The following is a 21,950-nucleotide window of genomic DNA, read 5'->3' on the forward strand; positions in this document are numbered from 1 at the left end:
GTCAGTCCGCGCAGGCTCTTGTCATCTCTGGAAGTCACATTACCTATGACGAGTGGGTGTTTGTTTTGTTTGATAACACCATTGTTTAACTAAATTAACCTTTGTTAATCCCAGTCTGATGTATTGTTGCAACGCGATGCACTGGTCTGTAAAGTTGACTCGGGTCGTTCTTGATGTTGTCGTGTCCATGTGTGTTCATGCTCGCTAGATGCTACAATTAATCCCTATAAATATGGGTGTTAGTCTTGCTGAACCTTCCAGTTGTTCCTTAGCATATGGCCACGTCTGTGGTAGAAAATAATGAGGATCAAAAAAGTTGTTAGTGAAATGTTTGTGTTAGAGGAATGATTTATGATTATGAGGTGTTGTTAGCATTACGACTGAGTGTGTCACGCCACAGATGGTTCTCACAGACTCACGCTATCGTTCTTTCTCTGGCTCTCTCCTCCCACACTGGCTCTCTGGCTCTCTCTTCCCTTGCGCGCTCTCTGGCTCTCTCTTGCTATCTCTTGTCCGCTCTATCGCTTATTGTATTTTGTTTCTTTCGTTTACTTTATTACTTTTGTTAACACATTTAGGTACATGTGCATTTGTGTAACCACCCTAGACTATATGAAGGGGAGTAGAGTGTGTGTCGAGAGGCTACGTGACGCTGAAAGATCTCCACCACAGGATGGTTCTGACCAAGCTGTGTGTCAACCATACAGGGCCATGTGATCAGTAGCCCGCACTGGCAAACTTTGGGTGCATTATGAGGATATCATCAAGACCACGAGAGTTAATAAAGTAATTGCAAAGCTTCAGGTACCTGATGTTGCTGGCAGGTCTGAATTGTCTAATGACTGGGCATTCGGTGATGTAGTGTGCGAGATCATGCCCCAGTTCCTACTCACTGAGTTTTTCCATCTGGAGTGCTCAGGAGTCGGAGATCCGTCACCTGTAGCCACCTGCCACAGGTAATGGTAACCCAACCTGATCCTGGCAACCACTGTGTCGCACAGTCTGGTCGACGTTTTGTACTGGCCATACACATAGGTTTCGGATCTAAATAAATCATAGCTGTTTTATGCTTGTGTTTTCAGGCCTTTGAATTTGGTAATTATATATATATATATATATATATATATATATATATATATATATATATATATATATATATATATATATATTATGATGGGTTATATTTATGTGAGATGGTATCCATATAAAAGGGATTAAATCCTTTATTCTGTCCAGCGAGCAAGTATAATTGTTATTATAAGGTTCTTGCTGTCGATCTTGCACAAGTTTTAAAGTGCTTGAAGAGCAGACTTTGAATCACAGAAAATGATTCCTCCTTCTGTGTTTCTTAATTGTTCTGGTAGTTTGTTTCGTTTAGCTGTTGTGGCATTATTAGAGCACCACCACCGCCCACACTCCTTCCCTACCCACCACCGCCCACTCTTACTCCCTACCCACCACCGCCCACTCTTACACCCTGCCCCTTCCAGTATAAAAACCTGTTCCACAATCCCCCCTCCCTCGTGTATCTGGGATGATTTGAGGAAATATGCGTGCCAGATGGCGTGATTCAAGGGAGTGTTGGGGAGAGGAGACTAAGGAGGAGGAGGAGAGTGGTGCTGTGATTTCCGACCCTTTTTGTGCGTTTGTAACACTCAAAACCACACACACACACACACACATACACACACACACACACACACACACACACACGTTATATGCGTCAAAACGTTATATGACAAAGAGTGCTGGGAAGACGGGACACCACGAGCGTAGCTCTCATCCTGTAACTACACTTAGGTAATTACACACACACACACACACGCACACACGCACACACACACGCACACACACACACGCACACACGCACACACACACACACGCACACACACACGCACACACACACACGCACACACACACACGCACACACACACACACACGCGCACACACACACGCACACACACACACACGCGCACACGCACACACACACACACGCACACACACACACGCACACGCACACACACACGCACACACACATACACACACACACACACACACACACACACACACACACACACACACACACACACACACACACATACACACACACACACACACACACACACACACACGCACACACACACACAGGCGCACACACACACACACACACACACATACACACACACACACACATACACACACACACACACACACACACACACACACACACACACACACACACACACACATACATACACACACACACACACACACACACACACACACACACACACACACACATACACACATACACACATACACACACACACACACACACACACACACACACACACACACACACACACACACACACACACACACACATACACACATACACACACACACACACACACACACACACACACACACACACACACATACACACATACACACATACACACACACACACACGTACGTTTGTAACTACGTGTGAAGGTAACCTTGTTATTGTTGTTTTAGATTTAGCTACTCAGAACGAAGTGTCCATGTAGCACGGGCTATGGTGAGCCCGAAAGAAGGTAACTGATTGATTGATTGATGAAGATTAAGCCACCCAAAAGGTGGCACGGGCATGAATAGCCCGTAAGTGGTGGCCCTTTGGAGCCATTACCAGTATCATTTGATGATACTGGAGATCTGTGGAGGTGCGACTGCACCCTACGGAGAGGTCGTGACCTCTGAAGAAGGTAACCTCTACGGCCACGCTTTTATAATGCCATCCACCTGTCCTCTGGCTTCGCACGGGACAGGTTCTTCCTTACCTATCCCTGGTTCGTCTGGACTTACAGTTCCCACCGGTGTCTCTTTCTTTTAGGGTACACCAGTCTCTGCCACAGTTAAGAAGGTTACGGCCAAGCCAAACACCTTCCCCTGGCATTGGGGACCCGGTTATCTTGAGATTATCTTAGATGATTTCGGGGCTTTAGTGTCCCCGCGGCCCGGTCCTCGACCAGGCCTCCAACTCCAGGAAGCAGCCCGTGACAGCTGACTAACACCCAGGTACCTATTTTACTGCTAGGTAACAGGGGCATAGGGTGAAAGAAACTCTGCCCATTGTTTCTCGCCAGCGCCTGGGATCAAACCCGGGACCACAGGATCATAAGTCCAGCGTGCTGTCCGATCGGCCGACCTGCTCCCTTTATAACGCCTTCGCCTTCGTTACCCACCGGTAACACCTTCTCCCGTTTCCACCAGCAATTAAGGAGAAGGGGCGCAGCATATGAGCTAAGGGGGAAAGAAAAGGAAGTTAGGGATATTAGGAGCGGGGAGCTGAGAAAATAAGGATGAGTTACCTAACAATATGAGCGATTAGAACTTATTGCAAAATGTATTGACACACATCAGCAATTCCTTTACTCCTTACAACCTCTTCCCCCCCACCCACCACATACACAACTTTTAACACAGTGGCGCATACAAAGGGGGATAATAAACTGGAAAAGCAATATGCAGTAACTACAAGAGCGGAGAATTGCGTGAAAGAATACCTTAGGGTGAGACAGGAGTCTCACAATGAGTGTACTTTTGGGTCAGTACTCGGCCCTGTTCTGTTCGTTATCTTCATCAACGGTATAATTTTGAATGTAGTCATATATAACGATGGCGCTGAACTAATGAGACGTTTCAGGACGGAGAGCAGCGATCTCCAAGTTAGCTCCAGATGTTTTCCTCTCCAAGTACTCCCAATTCCCAGGAGTACTTGGATAAGGTACACAGGTATACACATCAGTTGCAGGCGACTAGCTGAGACCGGTTGGACAGTCGAGTGACTTGCCGCTTATCAACTTCGAATCAGAGAAGGAAACGAAGCATGAAGTCAACATAACGCCAAGCCTATCACTCGAGACCTACTTAAAGGTCAGTGGCATAGTAAGCAAAGCTGGCAAACATGGGGGTAGCGTTCAGGAGCCTAGCTAGGCATGGTGGCTGTGGTACACGTACCACTTCCGTGAGACCGGTGATAGAACACCTTCTCTACATCTTTTTAAACGAAAGAAATTTTAGAAAATTCCTACAAGATTGATTTCAGTCTATCTGAAAAGGTTAAGCTAAAGGGAAAGGCTGAGATAACTAGAGCTGACGAGGCCAGTGGCAGATCTGATGAGGCCAGCGCCTCTCCCTCTCTAGGCGAGAGGGAGAGGCGATGTGATCGATGCACACACAAAACCCCCGTGTGAGAGTGATAGGGTAGAGAAGACGAGGCCAGACGAAGAGAAGCCACTGGTGGAAACGAGACTGGGAGTTACAGGGATGTGAGTGGGGTCAGTGTCAGAAGACTGGGAGTTACAGGGATGTGAGTGGGGTCAGTGTCAGAAGACTGGGAGTTACAGGGATGTGAGTGGGGTCAGTGTCAGAAGACTGGGAGTTACAGGGATGTGAGTGGGGTCAGTGTCAGAAGACTGGGAGTTACAGGGATGTGAGTGGGGTCAGTGTCAGAAGACTGGGAGTTACAGGGATGTGAGTGGGGTCAGTGTCAGAAGACTGGGAGTTACAGGGATGTGAGTGGGGTCAGTGTCAGAAGACTGGGAGTTACAGGGATGTGAGTGGGGTCAGTGTCAGAAGACTGGGAGTTACAGGGATGTGAGTGGGGTCAGTGTCAGAAGCAAGACGACGACAACAACAAAGACATGGCATCAGATGACCCACAACTGACAAGAAGACGAAGCTTAAACCTCTGGACCCAGCGGGGGCTCCGGCAGCCCGTCCTCCAAACAAAGACCCAAAAGTGATTCCATGCACCCGCCAAACCCCCCCCCCCCTGTTTATGAATGAAAAAACGGTTTACACACGACTCACAGCTGATTTCGTTCGAACACTTCCGGAACAAGTGCTTCACTAACTTTGTTCGAACCACAACGCTGTAAATGATTCACCCACGTACTTCAAATACAAATAATCGCCAACAGATCCTAAACACTTAACCTATGCCTATATATGCACAATATGCTAATATATTATAATATTAATTTTTATTTGAGAAAATTCGCGTTTTGAATGAACAGAATGTTAAAATTTATGAATGCGTCTGTGGGGTCGACCGCTGGATGGAATGTACTTGAGTCGAGGACGGGTTGGCTCCGGACCCAGCGGGTGCTCTCATTTTAAGTAATCTCGGTAATTAAAGAAATTGACAAGAATGAAATAACTTGCTTGTATATTTATTACTTGAGAAATACAACAAATACACTAGTCAAGAAGAAGACTGTATTCCAGAGTTATCCTCACCGAAGATTTTCTTGATGCCTATGATGCCTAAGGGTATCGCGAACCAGTAAGGTGTTGAACAAATCCACAAGGGCCGTGACAAGGATTCGAACCTACGTCTGAGAGCATCCCAGACGCTGCCTTAATCAACTGAGCTACATGGTCAAAAAAAAAAAAAGTTGAAACAAGGAGTTCTACAGTAAGGTGTTGTGGCACATCATCTCAGGATTTAATCTTATAATAATGATATTTTGACTAACACACCAGTTGATCTGTGAGGTGCGGCGCTTAACACGGCGAGGGGCAATAGTTGATGGTACAGTGGGAGTCTATACACACTAGCCGGATGAAGGGATGGGGAAAAAGACAATTTGTGGGAAGTTAACAAGAAAAGAGAACGAAGGGGACGAAGAGAAAGATGAAAGAGTTGGAGCCTGAGGCAGGTGAAAATTGTAGCGGTAACTTGTTGTTGTTGTTGTTGTTGAGTTAGGGGCGACGACGATCGTGGGATCGGATGCGCCCCGGCGTACCCGTGAAGGGTGAATCGCAAAGCCAGGAAAGGCGAAATGCCAAGCCAAGTGGTAACTGTTGTTTACTGACTAGGGAGCGGGGAGGGACTAGGGATTTGATTTGATTGATGGGGCAGAATCCTGCCTTTCCTGAACGCGAGAAGCCGGATGGGGAACTGATTAGCTTTAAGAGTGAGAGAGGGGGAGGGAGAAGGGATGGTGGTGGTGAGGAGGGGTTAAATTGTCAGGTCTGGTGCAGGAGGGGGGGGGAGGGAAAATGATATTTTCCCTTAGGGGGAGAAAGGTGGTAGAGGTGTAAAGGGGGGTGGGGGGAGAAGCTTGGTGCTTGGCGTACCGAACAAAACATATCTAGGTCACATTTATTGTAATTACTAGAGTGAAAAAACCTGCATACTGCCTGCGGGTGTTGTGAAGATGGTTCCTGACCTCAAGTCACGCATTCACAGGGATCATAAACGACACAGCCCCGCTCCTGTGGCAGGTAAGTCCACTACGGGCTCACCATAGCCCGTGCTACTTGGAACTTTTGTCTTGAGTAGCTGGATCTAAAACAACAACCTTGTCTCAGGAGACCGGAGAGTTGTTATTGTTGTTAAAGATTTAGCTATTCAGGACGGAGTGTCCATGTAGCACGGGCTATGGTGAGCCCGTAAAGACCGGAGAGATATCTTCCCGCAGATATACCTTTCCAAGTGCTCCAGTCATACTGACCTAGCGCTTTCTTCACTTAATTACCTTCTCTTAATTACCTTCCCTTCCCAATTACCATATCTGATCTTCCCGTGTAATAGGTCAACGGGCGCTGTGCGCAGCGCCCATGTCTTTTACTTTGAATTTACTGGTTATTCTTCCACTCGCTTGTTAAACCTTTCTTATAATTTCTCCAGATCTTGATGAAGTTTTTTTGCGTCTTCCTGTGTTTTATAGGAAGGATTTCATCCGTTTAGGCACTTGTTCATTCTCTTTGAACACCTGTCTCTCCTTATCCCCAGAGCACCAGTTGCTTAGGCACTTCCTTATCCTCTGGAAGGGTCTCGATAGTACAGTTGGGTTTGTTCTTTGTTCTCGACTTGCAATTGAAAATTCCAGGTTCGACTTCCGGGCGGGACAGAAATGGTTGGGCACGTTTCCTCTCATTTAATGCCATTGTTAACCTAACAGTAAATAGGTACCAGGGAGTTATAAACCTAACGTGTATATATATAATACATATTTATATGTACAGGCTGCGTTTTCCCGACAATTAATACACTTCCGCCTGTTTCTAATTGGTGACCTGGTCTGAGGTTGGGCACTGTCAAGAGGCCTTCTGTTAGACCAAACATGTGCAGGCTGCCCTCTCTTGTCATATCTAATTTGTGTCGCCCTCTCATAGAACTGTCTGGTTTGTAAGAAAATTTGCTGCCAATGAACATGTGTTGAAGTTTTTTATAATAATAATAATAATTATTATTATATTAATAATAATATATTATTATATTATTATAAAAAGTATTATTTTTTATAATAATAATTAATATTTATTATTATTATTATTATTATTATTATTAACTTCTCTCTAGATGGCCTGCATTTTTGCTCATCTTGTCACCCTTTTTTTGTATATTAGCAGCTTTCCAGCTTTTTGGTAGTTCCTCTCTGTTCCTAGTGACTTGTTTTTTATATATTTAAGTGGCCAGTATAAAGCTTTGACTATTTCTTACTAGCCATTTTGAGATGTATGGTCCGTTGGTCTATGTTATATCCAATACAAGCAAGTGTTTCCTTGCATGGACTCTTCTACGTGGTTTAACGCCACTCCCTCACCCCACTCCTCCTCACTCCTCTCAAGTCGAACCTTGTGGCGTTAGTATTAATTCATCACATACTTCCTTATCGTTGTTGACCAGACCACACACTAGAAGTTGAAGGAACGACGACGTTTCGGTCCGTCCTGGACCATTCTCAAGTCGATTCCTTATCGTTATCTGATTATGCACAACCTGCCCACAGTCTCATGTTTGATTCCCTCCTTTCTTGTTTGGTCTGGTGAATAATGAGGTCGTGGAGCATTTTGGTGTTCGATCTTTATCAGTCTGAAATGTATTTTTTTCAGATTGAATATATACTTCTCTTCTTACTCTGAGGTACTGGTTCGAACCCTTGTTGTGGCTTCGAAGCCTGTGGTAACTTTACAGGCGAGAAACAATGGGCGTTTCTTTCATTCTGATGCCCCTGTTACCTAGCAGTAAATAGGTACCTGGGAGTTAGTCAGCTGTCACGGGCTGCTTCCTGGGGGGGTGGAGGGGTGGTTGAGGACCGGGCCGCGGGGACACTAAGCCCCGAAATCATCTCAAGATAACCCCTTTACTTTCTGCCGTCCTCTGGTGTCCTGTTCTTGTGGTGATCTCTCGCTGTTGTGAACAATGGGTTGTCCCTCTTACTCCTCCCTTCATTCAATTAAGAACTGGGGTTTATAGTAAACAAAACTCACATAATAGAGGAAGGGAACTACAGAGGGACTTTTGACCCATTGCGCTGGAGCTCCTATTTATATAGCCAATCAAATTCGTTGGTTTATTTATTTTTATTTATTTTTTATTTATTCGAGAAGGTACAATGGGTTTGTGAATGTACATAACACTGGTGTTCTTACAAAGTCACTAACACGAATAGCGTTTCTGGCAGCTTGATTGGATGTATAATCTGTATGTACTTGAAGCAATCGACGGATCCCACGTCTATTGCCTTCCATTGGTAACTTTACTGGAAGGACGTACATACACACGCACACAAATGTATACAAAGTCTGTATTATAGACGAATACACACACCGCGTCTCCTACCACACCCACACAAACCTGAATTTACATACACGCTTATACAAACATAAACATACTGTACATGTATGCAAACACACGCGCAGACGCATACATTTCTTCCTATGTTCCCGGAACAACAGTTAAGCAAGTCCCAGCTGTGTCTGGGTACAAGTGACAGGATGAACAACCCAGCGGGTTTTCTTCCTATTGGGGAGTGTTGTACATGCTGCTATGGCGGTGTGTCCACTCACAAGATGAGTGGCGCTGCCCAATAAACTCGCCCCTCGGGACAAAATTAAAAACATAAAATAAAAAATGTCAACCCACCCACCCCCTGGCCTACCCACCTCTTGATGGCCTTCCCGACCTCACCCCAAAGGAACCGGCTCAAGAAGGAGAGGAAAGGGAGGGGTGTGGGTGTGTGTGGGGGGTGGACAAGGAGGTTGTGGCTGGACCAGGATGTCGGTTGAAGTGAGTTGATGGAGGGGAGGAGGGAGAAGGCGGACGGGCGCACGCAAGCACGCACGCACTCGTCCCCTGTAGCGATGGGTCAGTGTGGGGGGAAGGTGGATATGTTTTTGATCCACTGCTGTTGTGGGGGGGATTGTTGAGGTAGTATGGGGGAGGGAGAGTAGGTTGGGGTGATGGTGGGTGAAGCGATGGAGAAGTGCCGTGCACGTGAGAGGTGTAATGGAAGAATGATGAATGAGGGAATGGAAGAATGAGAGAGAGAGATAGAAGAGAAGAAGGACCACTTGTATGAATACCTGTGTGTGTGTGTGTGTGTGTGTGTGTGTGTGTGTGTGTGTGTGTGTGTGTGTGTGTGTGTGTGTGTGTGTGTGTGTGTGTGTGTGTGTGTGTGTGCACGCGTGCTTCTGGTATTGTAGCCATTATTAGTGCTTATTTATTATGTAGACACATAATTTGCTAATAGAGGGATAATAAATTTATTAATATAAAAAGAATAATAAATTTATTAACAAATATAAAAAGAAAAGTGAGTATATAATATCACAGATTGTTGTTGTTTTAGATTCAGGTACTCTGAACAAAAATTTACAAGCAGCACGGACTATGGTGATCCCGTCGTTCTCACCTGGCATAGGAGATGTGCATGTCTCTACCACCTATCGCTCTGGTTTACTTATGGCTGAATTCAATAGTTTTTCTGTTCAATCTTGTAAAAGTTGAACCTTTGTTCCAGTGATATTTTCTTATATTGTGTTCTTGTCATCCCTGCTTTTCATTAGAATTTTTGTTATACTTTCTACCTGTTCAACATGTCTTCAACATGTATAATACGTGTACAGCATGTTGAAGACAAGTTTTTAACCTGGCCTATAGTTATTTGCCATGGGTAGGCTATGGTATTTCTATCTTCAGTCCCGTGAATAGCGGCTCTATATACTACTAACACAATATTTATTGTATGTTTTGTTCAGATTCAAATATTTCTGTATAATGTACTTCAATCAGATTCTAATGTACCGTGTTAGGTTAGATAAATTTGATTAGAAAAATATATATTTCCAATAATGGAATGAGCGGCTTATCTGTAGCCTAGCAAATGGCTGCATCAACGCGTTACTATATGGTTTCCCAATCTCTGGGACAGGAAGCTTAGTAAACTTATCAAGATTTCCCTTTCGGCAAGGCTGTCCATGTTTCACTTGTCCAGTTACTGGTCAGACCAAACGGTACTTGACCTAACTGGCTAAATGAGGAGCACATCCACAGAGCTCTACGCTTTGCTTTGGCTGGTTTTGTCAAGGAGTAGGCTTTGACTGGTTTTGTCAGAGTAGGCTTTGACTGGTTTTGTCAGAGTAGGCTTTGACTGGTTTTGTCAGAGTAGGCTTTGACTGGTTTTGTCAGAGTAGGCTTTGACTGGTTTTGTCAAAGAGATACTGTAGGTTTTGACTGGTTTTGTCAAAGAGATACTGTAGGCTTTGACTGGTTTTGTCAAAGAGATACTGTAGGCTTTGACTGGTTTTGTCAGAGATACTGTAGGTTTTGACTGGTTTTGTCAAAGAGATACTGTAGGCTTTGACTGGTTTTGTCAAAGAGATACTGTAGGCTTTGACTGGTTTTGTCAAAGAGATACTGTAGGCTTTGACTGGTTTTGTCAAAGAGATACTGTAGGTTTTGACTGGTTTTGTCAAAGAGATACTGTAGGTTTTGACTGGTTTTGTCAAAGAGATACTGTAGGTTTTGACGGGTTTTGTCAAAGAGATACTGTAGGTTTTGACTGGTTTTGTCAAAGAGTAGGCTTTGACTGGTTTCCAGAGTCTTTTTCCCACTGCTCCCACTGAGCCGGGCTTCCCTGGTGATCGCTGCAGATCGACGTAGTTACCTCAACCGGTTTATCTGGTACCTTCTGCAAGAACCTGCTTTGTAACTTCTTGAAAAATCTGCAATAATTTATTTTCCTGATTGGAAGTTGAAGCATTTTCAATATCTGATGTTCAATGTTCTCGAATGAGCTTATGGAACCCACTACTTTTGATTGGATTTATATTGCACTTCTGTCGTATCTCTTACTACAGTATGTTGTTATATAATTGTGCAGTTGAGGAACTTGACCTTTGTGGAACAGGAATGGTCTCTTGTCGTCGATCCATAAGCGGTCGCAGCTAGTACTCTAGTTTAAATGCTTAACGGTATCTTTGTGGGTTAGGATCTCCTTATTTTCTTTACCGGATCTCTCACCTGCTTTGAAAGGGATAGGTTTAGATAGAGAAGACATGTAAATACTGTTTTGGAAACAAGGTTATATGTAGATTTGTAGAAGAAATTCCAGTGGGTAATAAAATAGACATGGAATCGTTGGATTGTTTCAAGCGTTGGTTAGACATACGGGTTGAGACATATAGGAATGAGTTGGGTGGCATTAGCTACCTCGCTTGGGCCAATAGGCCTTGTGTAGTTTATATTCTCATGATAGGATCTGTCATGAGAAATAATTGTAGAAGAAAATGATAGATATGATACAAATAAGACAGGGTATAAATAACTTTCAAAACAATCTTGAATAACGCAGATGACGAAATAAAGTTCCTTAAGGGATGAATAAGCGAAATAACTTGTGTATTTGTACAACCATAGTCGTCCTTTCTATGTCCAGTCTAAATATGAACAAATCGGTACAAACTGATAACAATTTGGCAGGCTTGTGCAATATATTTGCAGAAGAGAACGGCATCTTTGATAATATAATGAACCAAGCTTATTCGAAGTCCCTTCCCTCCCAATAAATCCCAGGTGGGTTTGGATTTTTTAGTGCCTTTTTTCTAACCCTGTTTTATGTAGATAACGCATACAATTATGAACGTAAATATTTGTCTACCATATTTTTCTCTGGAGACAAATGATAGCGCGCTAAACCAGGTGGAAAATATTTTAGGTGCGCCATTGAATCTCTCACGTACACAAGTCGAGAGGATGTTGGTTGATTTCCGGATGGGTTCTGAATGGCTATTTTCCCTTTGTTATAGACCGGTCCATTTGTCTGGGTTCATATGATCCCTCGACGCGCCCTCCATTACTCCTAAATTCGACCATTCCAGCTTTCTGAACAAATATGAGGGTGAAATTCATAATTGTTCAAGGCTTCAGGTACAAATTGCTATAATTAGGAGACGGGATCAAAGAGCTAGCTCTAAAAGGTGATAGGTAAGTTCAGTAATGATCCCAGACTCAATTAACTAGCCCTTACTGAGGACTTTTGTCATTGAAAAAGATAGTTGGTTCTCGGTTCCACAGTCAAACGTACGACACATCTCCACGGACTGTTGTCAAATTATAACACAGGATAATAATGCTGTATATTATAACGCGTGATCCGGCCCGGAAGCCACGCAAAAACACTTAAATTGCGTAACATGCATGGCTGCCATCCTCCCTGCTGGGGAATTATAGTGAGCGTATGTATACTGCGCAAAAAGCTGTCCTTCATATATATAACTTATTTTATTTAAATGCCACTGAATGATATACTTCTTTGTGTATTATTTACACCGAAATAACAAAAAACTCATTATTCCTGTAAATATTTAAATAAATAAATTAGTAAATTGACTTGTTGACTTGACGAGACTTATTCAAAGAGAAGATATGAAAATTAAACCAAGTTATTACAGTCAAACACATGCAGTTTCACGTTCTTAATGTTATATATATTGACCCAGCTGTACACAGACCTTTTTTTTTGTATATTTATCCTGTATCGTCCTTTACCAATTTAAATTAAAATTAAATTTTGCCCCGAGGGGCGAGTTTATTGGGCAGCGCCACTCATCCTGTGAGTGGACACACCACCATAGCAGCATGTACAAACACTCGCCAATAGGAAGAAAACCGCTGGGTTGTTCATCCTGTCTCATGGCTGCCTTGCACACTATAGTTACAGTAAATTATATCTGTGCATCTCCTTTTGTTTTTCTTCTCAGTTTCGTAAATATATTCATAACACTATGTACAGTACAAGTTAACAAACACAAAAAAGAAGTCTGTCATGATTAAGAACGCACGTACCCACATCGCCCTTGACCCGGCCGCCGCCGGGGGGTGCTAATCTGGGCGAGCTGCACTATATAGTTGTTTCATTGGCCTCTGTCTGCTCCCTGGCGGGGTGATCTTGCCCTTGGGGAGGTGTGTGGGTAGTGCTGAGGCCACGCCACGTCTTTGGGCAGGCAATGTGCAAGATAACGATTTTTGCCACAGGTTAAATGACACCCATCCAGAGGCATCCTGCAAAGCGCATGTTAATAAGGAAGTCATTCTGTACAAACGGGCTTTAAGTACGGCGCGGAGGCAAGAGGAGGCTAGGCCACCTAGGTTCTTGAGAACGTATCTCCCTTTGGCTTTGACTGTAAACTGGACCGTAAACACTGGCTGGCATGTCGTTGACTTCCATTGTCATTTACACACTTGCTTTAAGAGATCCTTTAACTTTGTCCTTGGTGAAGTGTGGTGGTGTTTAGCGAGCCTCGGTCACTTGACCTCGGCATGATTCACCGACCCTGGGTTCACACTTGTCTTATTGCGAACGGCTTGTGCTAGAGTTGTACAAACCGGAAGAGTATTTACTCGGTTAGATTATATGTATTTGTCGTTTGGGTAACTATGACCGGTTAGTATTCATTGTTGTTACGAAGGGCGAGTTTTTTATGAGATCAGTGCCACCCGTTCTGAGAGTGAACATATTAGCACAAATGCTCTATACTGAAATCTAAAGGTGTTTGGAGTTTGGTAATTTACTACGCACCCCCATACCCATCCCTTGGGCGGTAGAGCACCCCCATACCCATCCCTTGGGCGGTAGAGCACCCCTTACCCATCCCTTGGGCGGTAGAGCACCCCTTACCCATCCCGTAGGCGGTAGTGCACCTCTTATCCACCCTAAGGGAATTAGTGGAAAAGGTTAAAGAAGCAAATAATGGGCTTAGGAATTGAACCCCAAAATAATAGCTACTTACAGTTTAATGTATATATCTTTTTTTTTAATAGCCCATTTGGTTCAAGAGCTGAGCCGCAACAATCTCTTAAGCCGAGCAGTTTACATGTTTGGTGAACCAGTTACATATTTACTAACCATGCACCCCACACCTACAAAATTCTCAGAGGAATTGACAGGGGTAGATAAAGATAAACTGTTTAACACGGGTGGTACGCGAATAAAGGGACACAGGTGGAAACTGAGTATCCAAATGAGCCACAGGGACGTCAGAAATAACTTTTTCAGTGTCAGAGTAGTTAACAGATGGAATGCACTAGGAAATGATGTGGTGGAGGCTGACTCCATACACAGTTTCAAACGTAGATATGATAGAGCCCAGTAGGCTCAGGAATCTGTACACCAGTTGATTGACAGTTGAGAGGCGGAAGCAAAGAGCCAGAGCTCAACCTCCGCAAGCACAACTAGGTGAGTACACCCTTCCAACGGGCAGTGGTAGAAAGTTTACAATCGCGAGCATGCACTTCCTTCAATAAGCAAACTTTGGTTATTTGGTCAAGATATCTGGTAGTACGTATTTTGTAATTAAATGCTTGAACATTTGTAATAAATTCTCAGAATGCTGAATTCTTCTTTCCCATTTTAAATTACATAGTGATGTAAAATGTGTATAGTTACGCTTGCCTGACCTACACAAGAACCCATGAACAGAAAACAGGACCTCGTCAATTTCGCGAGCCGCTACCATTTTCAGTCCATGGGTACTCATATTTGTCATCACGTCAGTACTATTCTGGATAAGGGGTGGATCTCTACCAAGCCTAAGCCTAGCAGTAAAGAAAAAAAGTAAACCTGGCCCCAGGAATAGGAGACACTGTAAACCTAATCCAAAGGGTAGGAGACACTGTAAACCTAACCCAAAGGGTAGGAGACACTGTAAACCTAACCCAAGGGGGTAGGAGACACTGTAAACCTAACCCAAGGCATAGGAGACACTGTGAACCTAGCCCAAGAGGTAGGAGACACTGTAAACCTAACCCATAGGGTAGGAGACACTGTAAACCTAACCCAAGGGGGTAGGAGACACTGTAAACCTAACCCAAGGGGGTAGGAGACACTGTAAACCTAACCCATAGGGTAGGAGACACTGTAAACCTAACCCAAGGGGGTAGGAGACACTGTAAACCTAACCCAAAGGGTAGGAGACACTGTAAACCTAACCTAAGGGGTAAGAGACACTGTAAACCTAACCCAAGGGATAGGAGACACTATACGTACCTAACCCAAGGAATATACTCCAAGTATGTGTATTATTTTCCTCTCTTAAATTCTCCTTCCCCCCCCCCCCCTGCAATTGGTTCAACTCCACAGTAATGTCTTTTCTTATAATCTTTCATTTGCTTATGCTAAATAATTATAATACCTTGTGAATTATACTATGTAACACATCTAGAGCTGTGACAATGTGTCACAGTTCTAGTTAAGAAGTCGGATGCCTTCTTGAGCCTCCAGGTAACCTTCAAAACATCTTCCTTATTAAGAAGATTTGACCTTAAGGCAAAGGTCAAAGCAAAGTTTGAGCATTTTCTATATTTTGGAGTATTAATTTGATTGATAATGACTCCAGAATTTACCTGAGGGCCACTAACACTAGTAGCCTCAACAAGGACATGAAGCTGGGGGATTGTCAAATGTCCCCTATTTGGCATGATGATTTTTTCCAGCTGGATTTTAAAAACGGTTTTGGCATTTACGGCTATGGTGGGTAGGCAGTTCCACAGGTTTATAACTTTGTGGGTGAAAAAGCATTTCCTGCTTTCACTTTTACATTGTGATTTCTTGAACTTAAAACCATGTCTCCTTGTTTATACTGTATATTAAATTGACACCTAAATACTGTAGCGAATATTTATATTGACACCTAAGTACAGTATGATGCCACTGATTTAATTATGTTAAGGAAAATAAATTACTACTGTATTACCAAATGTTAAGTTGTGTCTCCTGGTTGTATAGGTACTATTGTTGACCATGTTCTATCTCTTTTTAACAGACCCAATGTGTGTGTGGACAGAGAAGAAATTGATGAAGGCAAGGATCTGGATGCTGATGGTACGAGCATCTCTGGAGCCACTGGCTCCTCGTTCATCTTTGCCATGGGTAGTATGGAGGTGACTTCATGCAGTGAAACAAGGGACAAGTACACCTGCACCTCCAAGTGAGTCACATCCTGGTTTGATTAAAATATATATGAGAAAGTATTTAATGATATGTGGTATGTGTTGAACTGTCTTGTTTATTTATTATATTGTCTTTTATGTTCCAGTATTCTTATGAATTATTATATTTCAGGAGCTCGAGTCGTGGGCTGCACAAGACGGTGGTTGTGACGTACCGCTGTTGCCATGGATATATCAAGGAAGACTCAGAATGTTCAAAGGGTAAGAAGTCATTGATAATCATTGAAAGAAACCAGACTCTTTGCTCTTTATCTTCGTTATGTTTTTTAATCTGAAAGCATGATTTGCTTGAAGTGAGGGTGTTTTTTGTAGAATCTTCCCAGACATTTTAGATTCCATCAACAAGTGTTTTAAAGCATTTGCAAAAGAATTCAATATTCTGATTTGGTAGCAGATTGTTTTAAATGAAAATGTACACATTTCTTGAACATTTGTTATAGGTCTTTCGGTAAGTACAGCCGTACATCTGCAAATGAAGAAAGATATTAGAATTGAACTTGCAATGAATACCTTAATGGTTATAATTTATTATGGAATACTGTACATGTAACTTAAATTTTCTGCAGTTTAAGTCGATTATTAATATACTGTACTGAAGTTCTTCTATATACCGTACTGTAAACTGAATTTTCAAGCATATTCTTTTATTACATACAGTGCAATATTTAATGCTTTCAGTTGAGTTGCTTGACCTGCCCGAGACATTGCAGAAAATAGAAGCAACAGACTTCCTCTCTCTCATTAAAACTGTAGGCGCTGGAGAGATTCTCAAAGATAATGTCACACTCTTCGTTCCAACCAATGAAGCTATGCAGGAATATACTGCTGACTTGGAGGCAGAGGTCAGTTGCAGGTTTTCTGATTCTGTTCATCTTTGAAAGAATGTTTGCAGTTTGCTCAATAGACTTTTCTGATGTATTCATAACGTGAGAATGTTTATGATGTTACAAGGAAGGATAGTAAAATGTGTAGTAGCTTGGCTATAATTACTGGGGAACTGCGCTTTACTTGCAATTTTGTTCAGGTATATATTTGATACTCCACATTGGTATTTGTTAAGGATCCTATTTGAAAAATAGCATTTTAAGGTTATACTGACAACACAATGTGCAGATTGATTTGTCTTCACATATTTAATTTAATTTGGACCCTTATTTAATACATAATAAACTTTGTCATTGATTATTTCAGAATGAGTTGGACAATGCTTTAGAAGGAGATCGTTCTTTAAATGAGGTGTTTTATCGGCGACGTCGCTCCACTAATACCCAGTCTCTCATTCTTTCCCACGTGACTAAAGGCATATTTTATGGTAGTGACCTTCATGATGAACAGGTATGGAAAAATGACAGAAAGGTGTTATTTTTATGACATTTATAAACATCAGGGAATAAACTAGAATTTTTTCTAGAAATCCTTTGGACCCATATGAGGCAGCTTCTAATATATCCATCCACACCAATGATTTTTCATCTCTAACCTACTCTTGAAATAATCCAACAACCACACACACATTATACTACCTGGCCATCTATTTCACATGCCTGTAATACTCTTTCCAAACCAGTATTTACTTAGTTATTTGCTTAACCTAAACTTACCCAATGACCTGTAACTTTGCTGTAAAATTTCTGCTTGCTCTGAGGATCATGCAATAATTTTGTGTATATGACAAAACTTTATATCAGTAAGTATTCCATACATGTTCATCGTTTGAAAACAGAAGTCAGTCCAACAATAAGCGCTTTACACACTGCGATTGCATTTTCAGTTTGGGGGTAATAAATTCAAATAAATGTGTGCAGGATCACGTTGCCTCTGAAAGTCAACTGAGTTTCTCTTTCTTTTTTTTGTGCAGGTCCTCAACAGCTTAGCTAACAACTCCACTCTCAGGATAAACACGTACAGCACCAACCCACCAGCTGCCACCGTCAATTGTGCCAGACTTGTCAAACTTAACCAGTACTCCAGTAGTGGCGTCGTTCATACCATCGATAGAGTATTGGAGCCTGTTACCAAGAGTTTGGCTGATCTTATCACCTCTGATCCTCAGTTCTCTGTTTTGAAGCGACGTAAGTATTAGTTACCTATTTCATAAATTTAGCTTTAAGGACTACATTACAGAACTGTTTAAAACTGAACCTACTTCATTTATGAAACAAAAAAGAATAATTCCCAAATTTAAAATACAGTATTACACTAATACGCAGATGAGGAGTCACAATAACGTGGCTGAAATATGTTGACCAAACCACACACTAGAAAGTTAGTTTTACACTAATAATTTTATTAAAAACTTTTATGATTTTAATTAAGACAGTTAAAATTTTAATAAAATAAAAGTAAAATTGTAGGTGCAGTGATAGACTTGATTAGGAAAAACTAAGATTGATGCAGCCAGAGATTTACTAGAAGCAGAAGTACCTACCGATAAATGTCAAACTCTGACATCTATCTGTATGGGTAGGTAGGTGGGAGTTACCTGCAGTCACCTTGATAGGTAGTTGCAGGTAACTCTGCAACCACCTTAATCAGCTATGGTGATTCCAGGTCTACCTGTTCATTGGTAATGCTGTGTAGTCTATAATGAATTGATGAGTTTTATCTCTTAAACATCTATAACCTTCATTCACTATATTACTCTCCAATTTTTTCTCTGTTCTGATGTCATCCCACCCAATGAAATTGGGAATGAAATAATGATAATATATGGAAGCACAGTAACTCGGTCTTTGATAATACAAATTTTCAAATCGCTTATGTAAAAGATTACATGTAAGTGGCTATATGAATTCTAATTTTGCATTACTAATGTATTTTCAGTGGTAAGCCAGGCTGGCTTGTTGAGCCAGCTGAGAGAACCAGGACAGTTGACAGTTTTTGCACCCACTGATGATGCCTTCAATTCCCTTGCTGAGCCCGTTTTGGAGGCTCTGATTGATGGCAGTGCTTGCCTTGAAGGTTTGTTTTTTTATACAATACAGTACTGTATAATATTTGAATTTTTTTTATTGAGAACTGTGACTGTACTAAGGCTGCATGTGCAGCCCATTTTCAAAATTTCCTCAGTACTATTATTACTTAATTTTTGTTCACGTTATTTATTACCGGTTTATCATTAAATAATTTGTTTATTACAGCTGTGGTGAAGAACCACATCTTGCCCAATGTGATCTGCTCTGCTGCCATACAGGGCAAGGCTCGCACGGTAAACTTGCTCGAGAACTATCTTCTCTTGGAGAAAACCGAAGATGACAAAATCTTTGTGGAGGATGCACAGGTTGTTGTCAGGGACGTTGTCGGTACCAATGGTGTCCTTCACATTATTGATAGCCCGCTCATGCCGCAGGAAGGTAAGGCATAATTCTTTATTTCTTTTAGTAAAGTATATATTGTTCATAGTTATATAAGCAATTCTTCTTTTTCATTATGTATATATTTTTTTTTTACATTATCGTTATCAAGCTTCTAGTATGGATTATTTTGTATGTAAGTTCATATTGCAAGTGGAATTTATTATGATGCTCTTCCAGTGTTCTATTGAATGAATATGCACAGTATTTCAAGGTATGGTACTGTATTTAGATTGGCAATATAGATGAGCAAGCTGTAATATTGATAAAAGAATTGGTACTATGTGCTGCAAAAGATCATTTTTAATTTGTCTGATCTTTCAATTTGTAAATTGTGGAGAAAGCATTTGTATGTGTCCTTCAATAATTTTTAGAAACAATTTACTTTATAGGCTAGCAACCTGCCAAACCAGAAGATAGTGTAGCCAAAAGTCTTTGCATGGCAGGTCAGAGCCTGCAACAATGTGTGGAGGGAAGGAAGGAACTATAGGGAAAGTGCCAAGCCATTACGGCTATATAGCACTTGGAAGGGGTCAGGACAAGGATTTGGAATGGGATGGAGGTGGTGGGGGGCGGAAGGAATGGTGTGGAAGCTGACAAAATCTATTTTAGGAGGGATAGAGGGGGAATGCTGATGTGGAAATAGGGTTGTAGATAAATGGAATGGAAAGGAATGCCAGCTAGCATTATTGAAACAAAGTTTAAATGGTTTCAATAATAATTTGACAAGAATAAGTGAAATGTGATGGATTTTGTTGGGACTTTCAAAGTATGGGCTAACAATCTTGCTTCAATGCTCCCTAATTCTTGTATTCCTATGTATGCAGTACAGTAATTTATTGTTCAAACCACTTGAGAGGCAGGATAAAAAGTGAGCATCTCAAATGTCATCCTGTCTGGTGTATAAATAAGTACATTATATTCATAGACTCCAAACTTATCTTTTTTCTTTTTTGGGTGGAATAACAGCTAAACCAGTGACAGAAGTTCTAGAGGGCCATAATCTTACCAGCTTCTTAGATCTACTTGAAGCAGCTGGAATGATTGATGAGCTTGCAAGTATGACGGATGTTACTGTCTTTGCTCCAAGTAACAGGGCTATTGATGAGCTGCCAGAAGATGTCCTAAATAATCTTAAGGTACATAGTGTGTTTTATAATATTTGTTGCTTTACTTTAAGGACATTGCCAAAGAACAAAAATTGGAATCATCCTATTTATACAGTATAACCCCAGTTTAATCCTGTGCATAATGAAGTGCTGGATTACTGTGTAGGAAACAAACCATACTTTTGATCTTTCATTTTTCCAGAATGATCCCAGTAAGCTGAGGGAAATTCTTCTGTACCACATGGCTACACCTTCACTTCAAGCTAATGACATTGCAAATGATCATATAGCTACTACCCGAGCTGACCATCCTCTCAGGATCAATCTCTACTCTAGAGTGAGTTATTCAAATCAGCTTTAGGCAACTGAATGATACTATGCTTATGTAGATAATAAGTAGGTACAGTAGTATGAAAAATGTATATGAACATTTACATTTTATATGTACAGTTTTAATCTAAACTGAATATTTTTATTCATTGCATTTATACTGGTAACTGAGAAAATGTAGTCAATTATTGTACTACCAGTATTGTCTTTATAATTCATGTTAATAACACTTTCAGTCACCAATTTTGTCTGGCGTCTTGGGAACAAATGGACGTCGCCATGTTCGTTTGACAGCTGGGTGTAGTCGAGTCTCGGTGCTGGATTCCCGAGCTTGTGGGGCAGTGGTTCACATTGTAGAAAAAATGCTGAAAATGCCAAAGACCAGTGTGATGCAACATTTGGAGGAGGAGGAGAACTTTTCCATCTTTACAAAGATGTTGCAGGTTGGCCTACAGCATACCCTTAATAACTTAATAAGATTTACTGCATTCAGAAGTATAAATTTCTTTAGTTTGTCTCATAATTACACAAATGTGGAACACTTTGATATCATATTTTGGCGGTGATAACTTGTCATGTATGCTTTATTATGTATACAACCTGGGTTTCTTTATCACCTTGCAGAATACTGGCCTTAATGAAACATTAAGTGAAGAGGGACCATTTACTGTACTTGCTCCTACTGACCATGTCTTCAGAACACTTCCTGATATGGAACTAAAGCAGATTTTAGAAGATGTGGACCTCCAGAAACTCCTTATCAAACAACATGTCCTCAAAGGTAATTAATTTAAGGAAAATCAGCTGGACAACTAAACTGAGACTATTTAAAATTAAATTTGAATAGAATTAAATATGTAAATACTGTGC

At 41.5% G+C, this 21,950-nt stretch overlaps 1 protein-coding gene across 1 annotated transcript in view; it reads left to right on the forward strand.

The window, feature by feature from the left end:
* Positions 1-21,950, forward strand: part of LOC123768378 (transforming growth factor-beta-induced protein ig-h3) — a 47,046-nt gene that overhangs the window by 22,925 nt on the left and 2,171 nt on the right. The window contains exons 6-16 of the mRNA XM_045758837.2: positions 16,102-16,266; positions 16,401-16,489; positions 16,967-17,130; positions 17,480-17,623; positions 18,147-18,360; positions 19,112-19,249; positions 19,429-19,641; positions 20,611-20,780; positions 20,953-21,087; positions 21,317-21,523; positions 21,705-21,861. Coding sequence (XP_045614793.1) covers positions 16,102-16,266; positions 16,401-16,489; positions 16,967-17,130; positions 17,480-17,623; positions 18,147-18,360; positions 19,112-19,249; positions 19,429-19,641; positions 20,611-20,780; positions 20,953-21,087; positions 21,317-21,523; positions 21,705-21,861 — 1,796 coding nt within the window. The remainder of the gene's footprint in view (positions 1-16,101; positions 16,267-16,400; positions 16,490-16,966; positions 17,131-17,479; positions 17,624-18,146; positions 18,361-19,111; positions 19,250-19,428; positions 19,642-20,610; positions 20,781-20,952; positions 21,088-21,316; positions 21,524-21,704; positions 21,862-21,950) is intronic.

Source organism: Procambarus clarkii, chromosome 35 (genome assembly GCF_040958095.1).
Source record: "Procambarus clarkii isolate CNS0578487 chromosome 35, FALCON_Pclarkii_2.0, whole genome shotgun sequence".
Taxonomy (NCBI): Eukaryota; Metazoa; Arthropoda; class Malacostraca; order Decapoda; family Cambaridae; genus Procambarus; species Procambarus clarkii.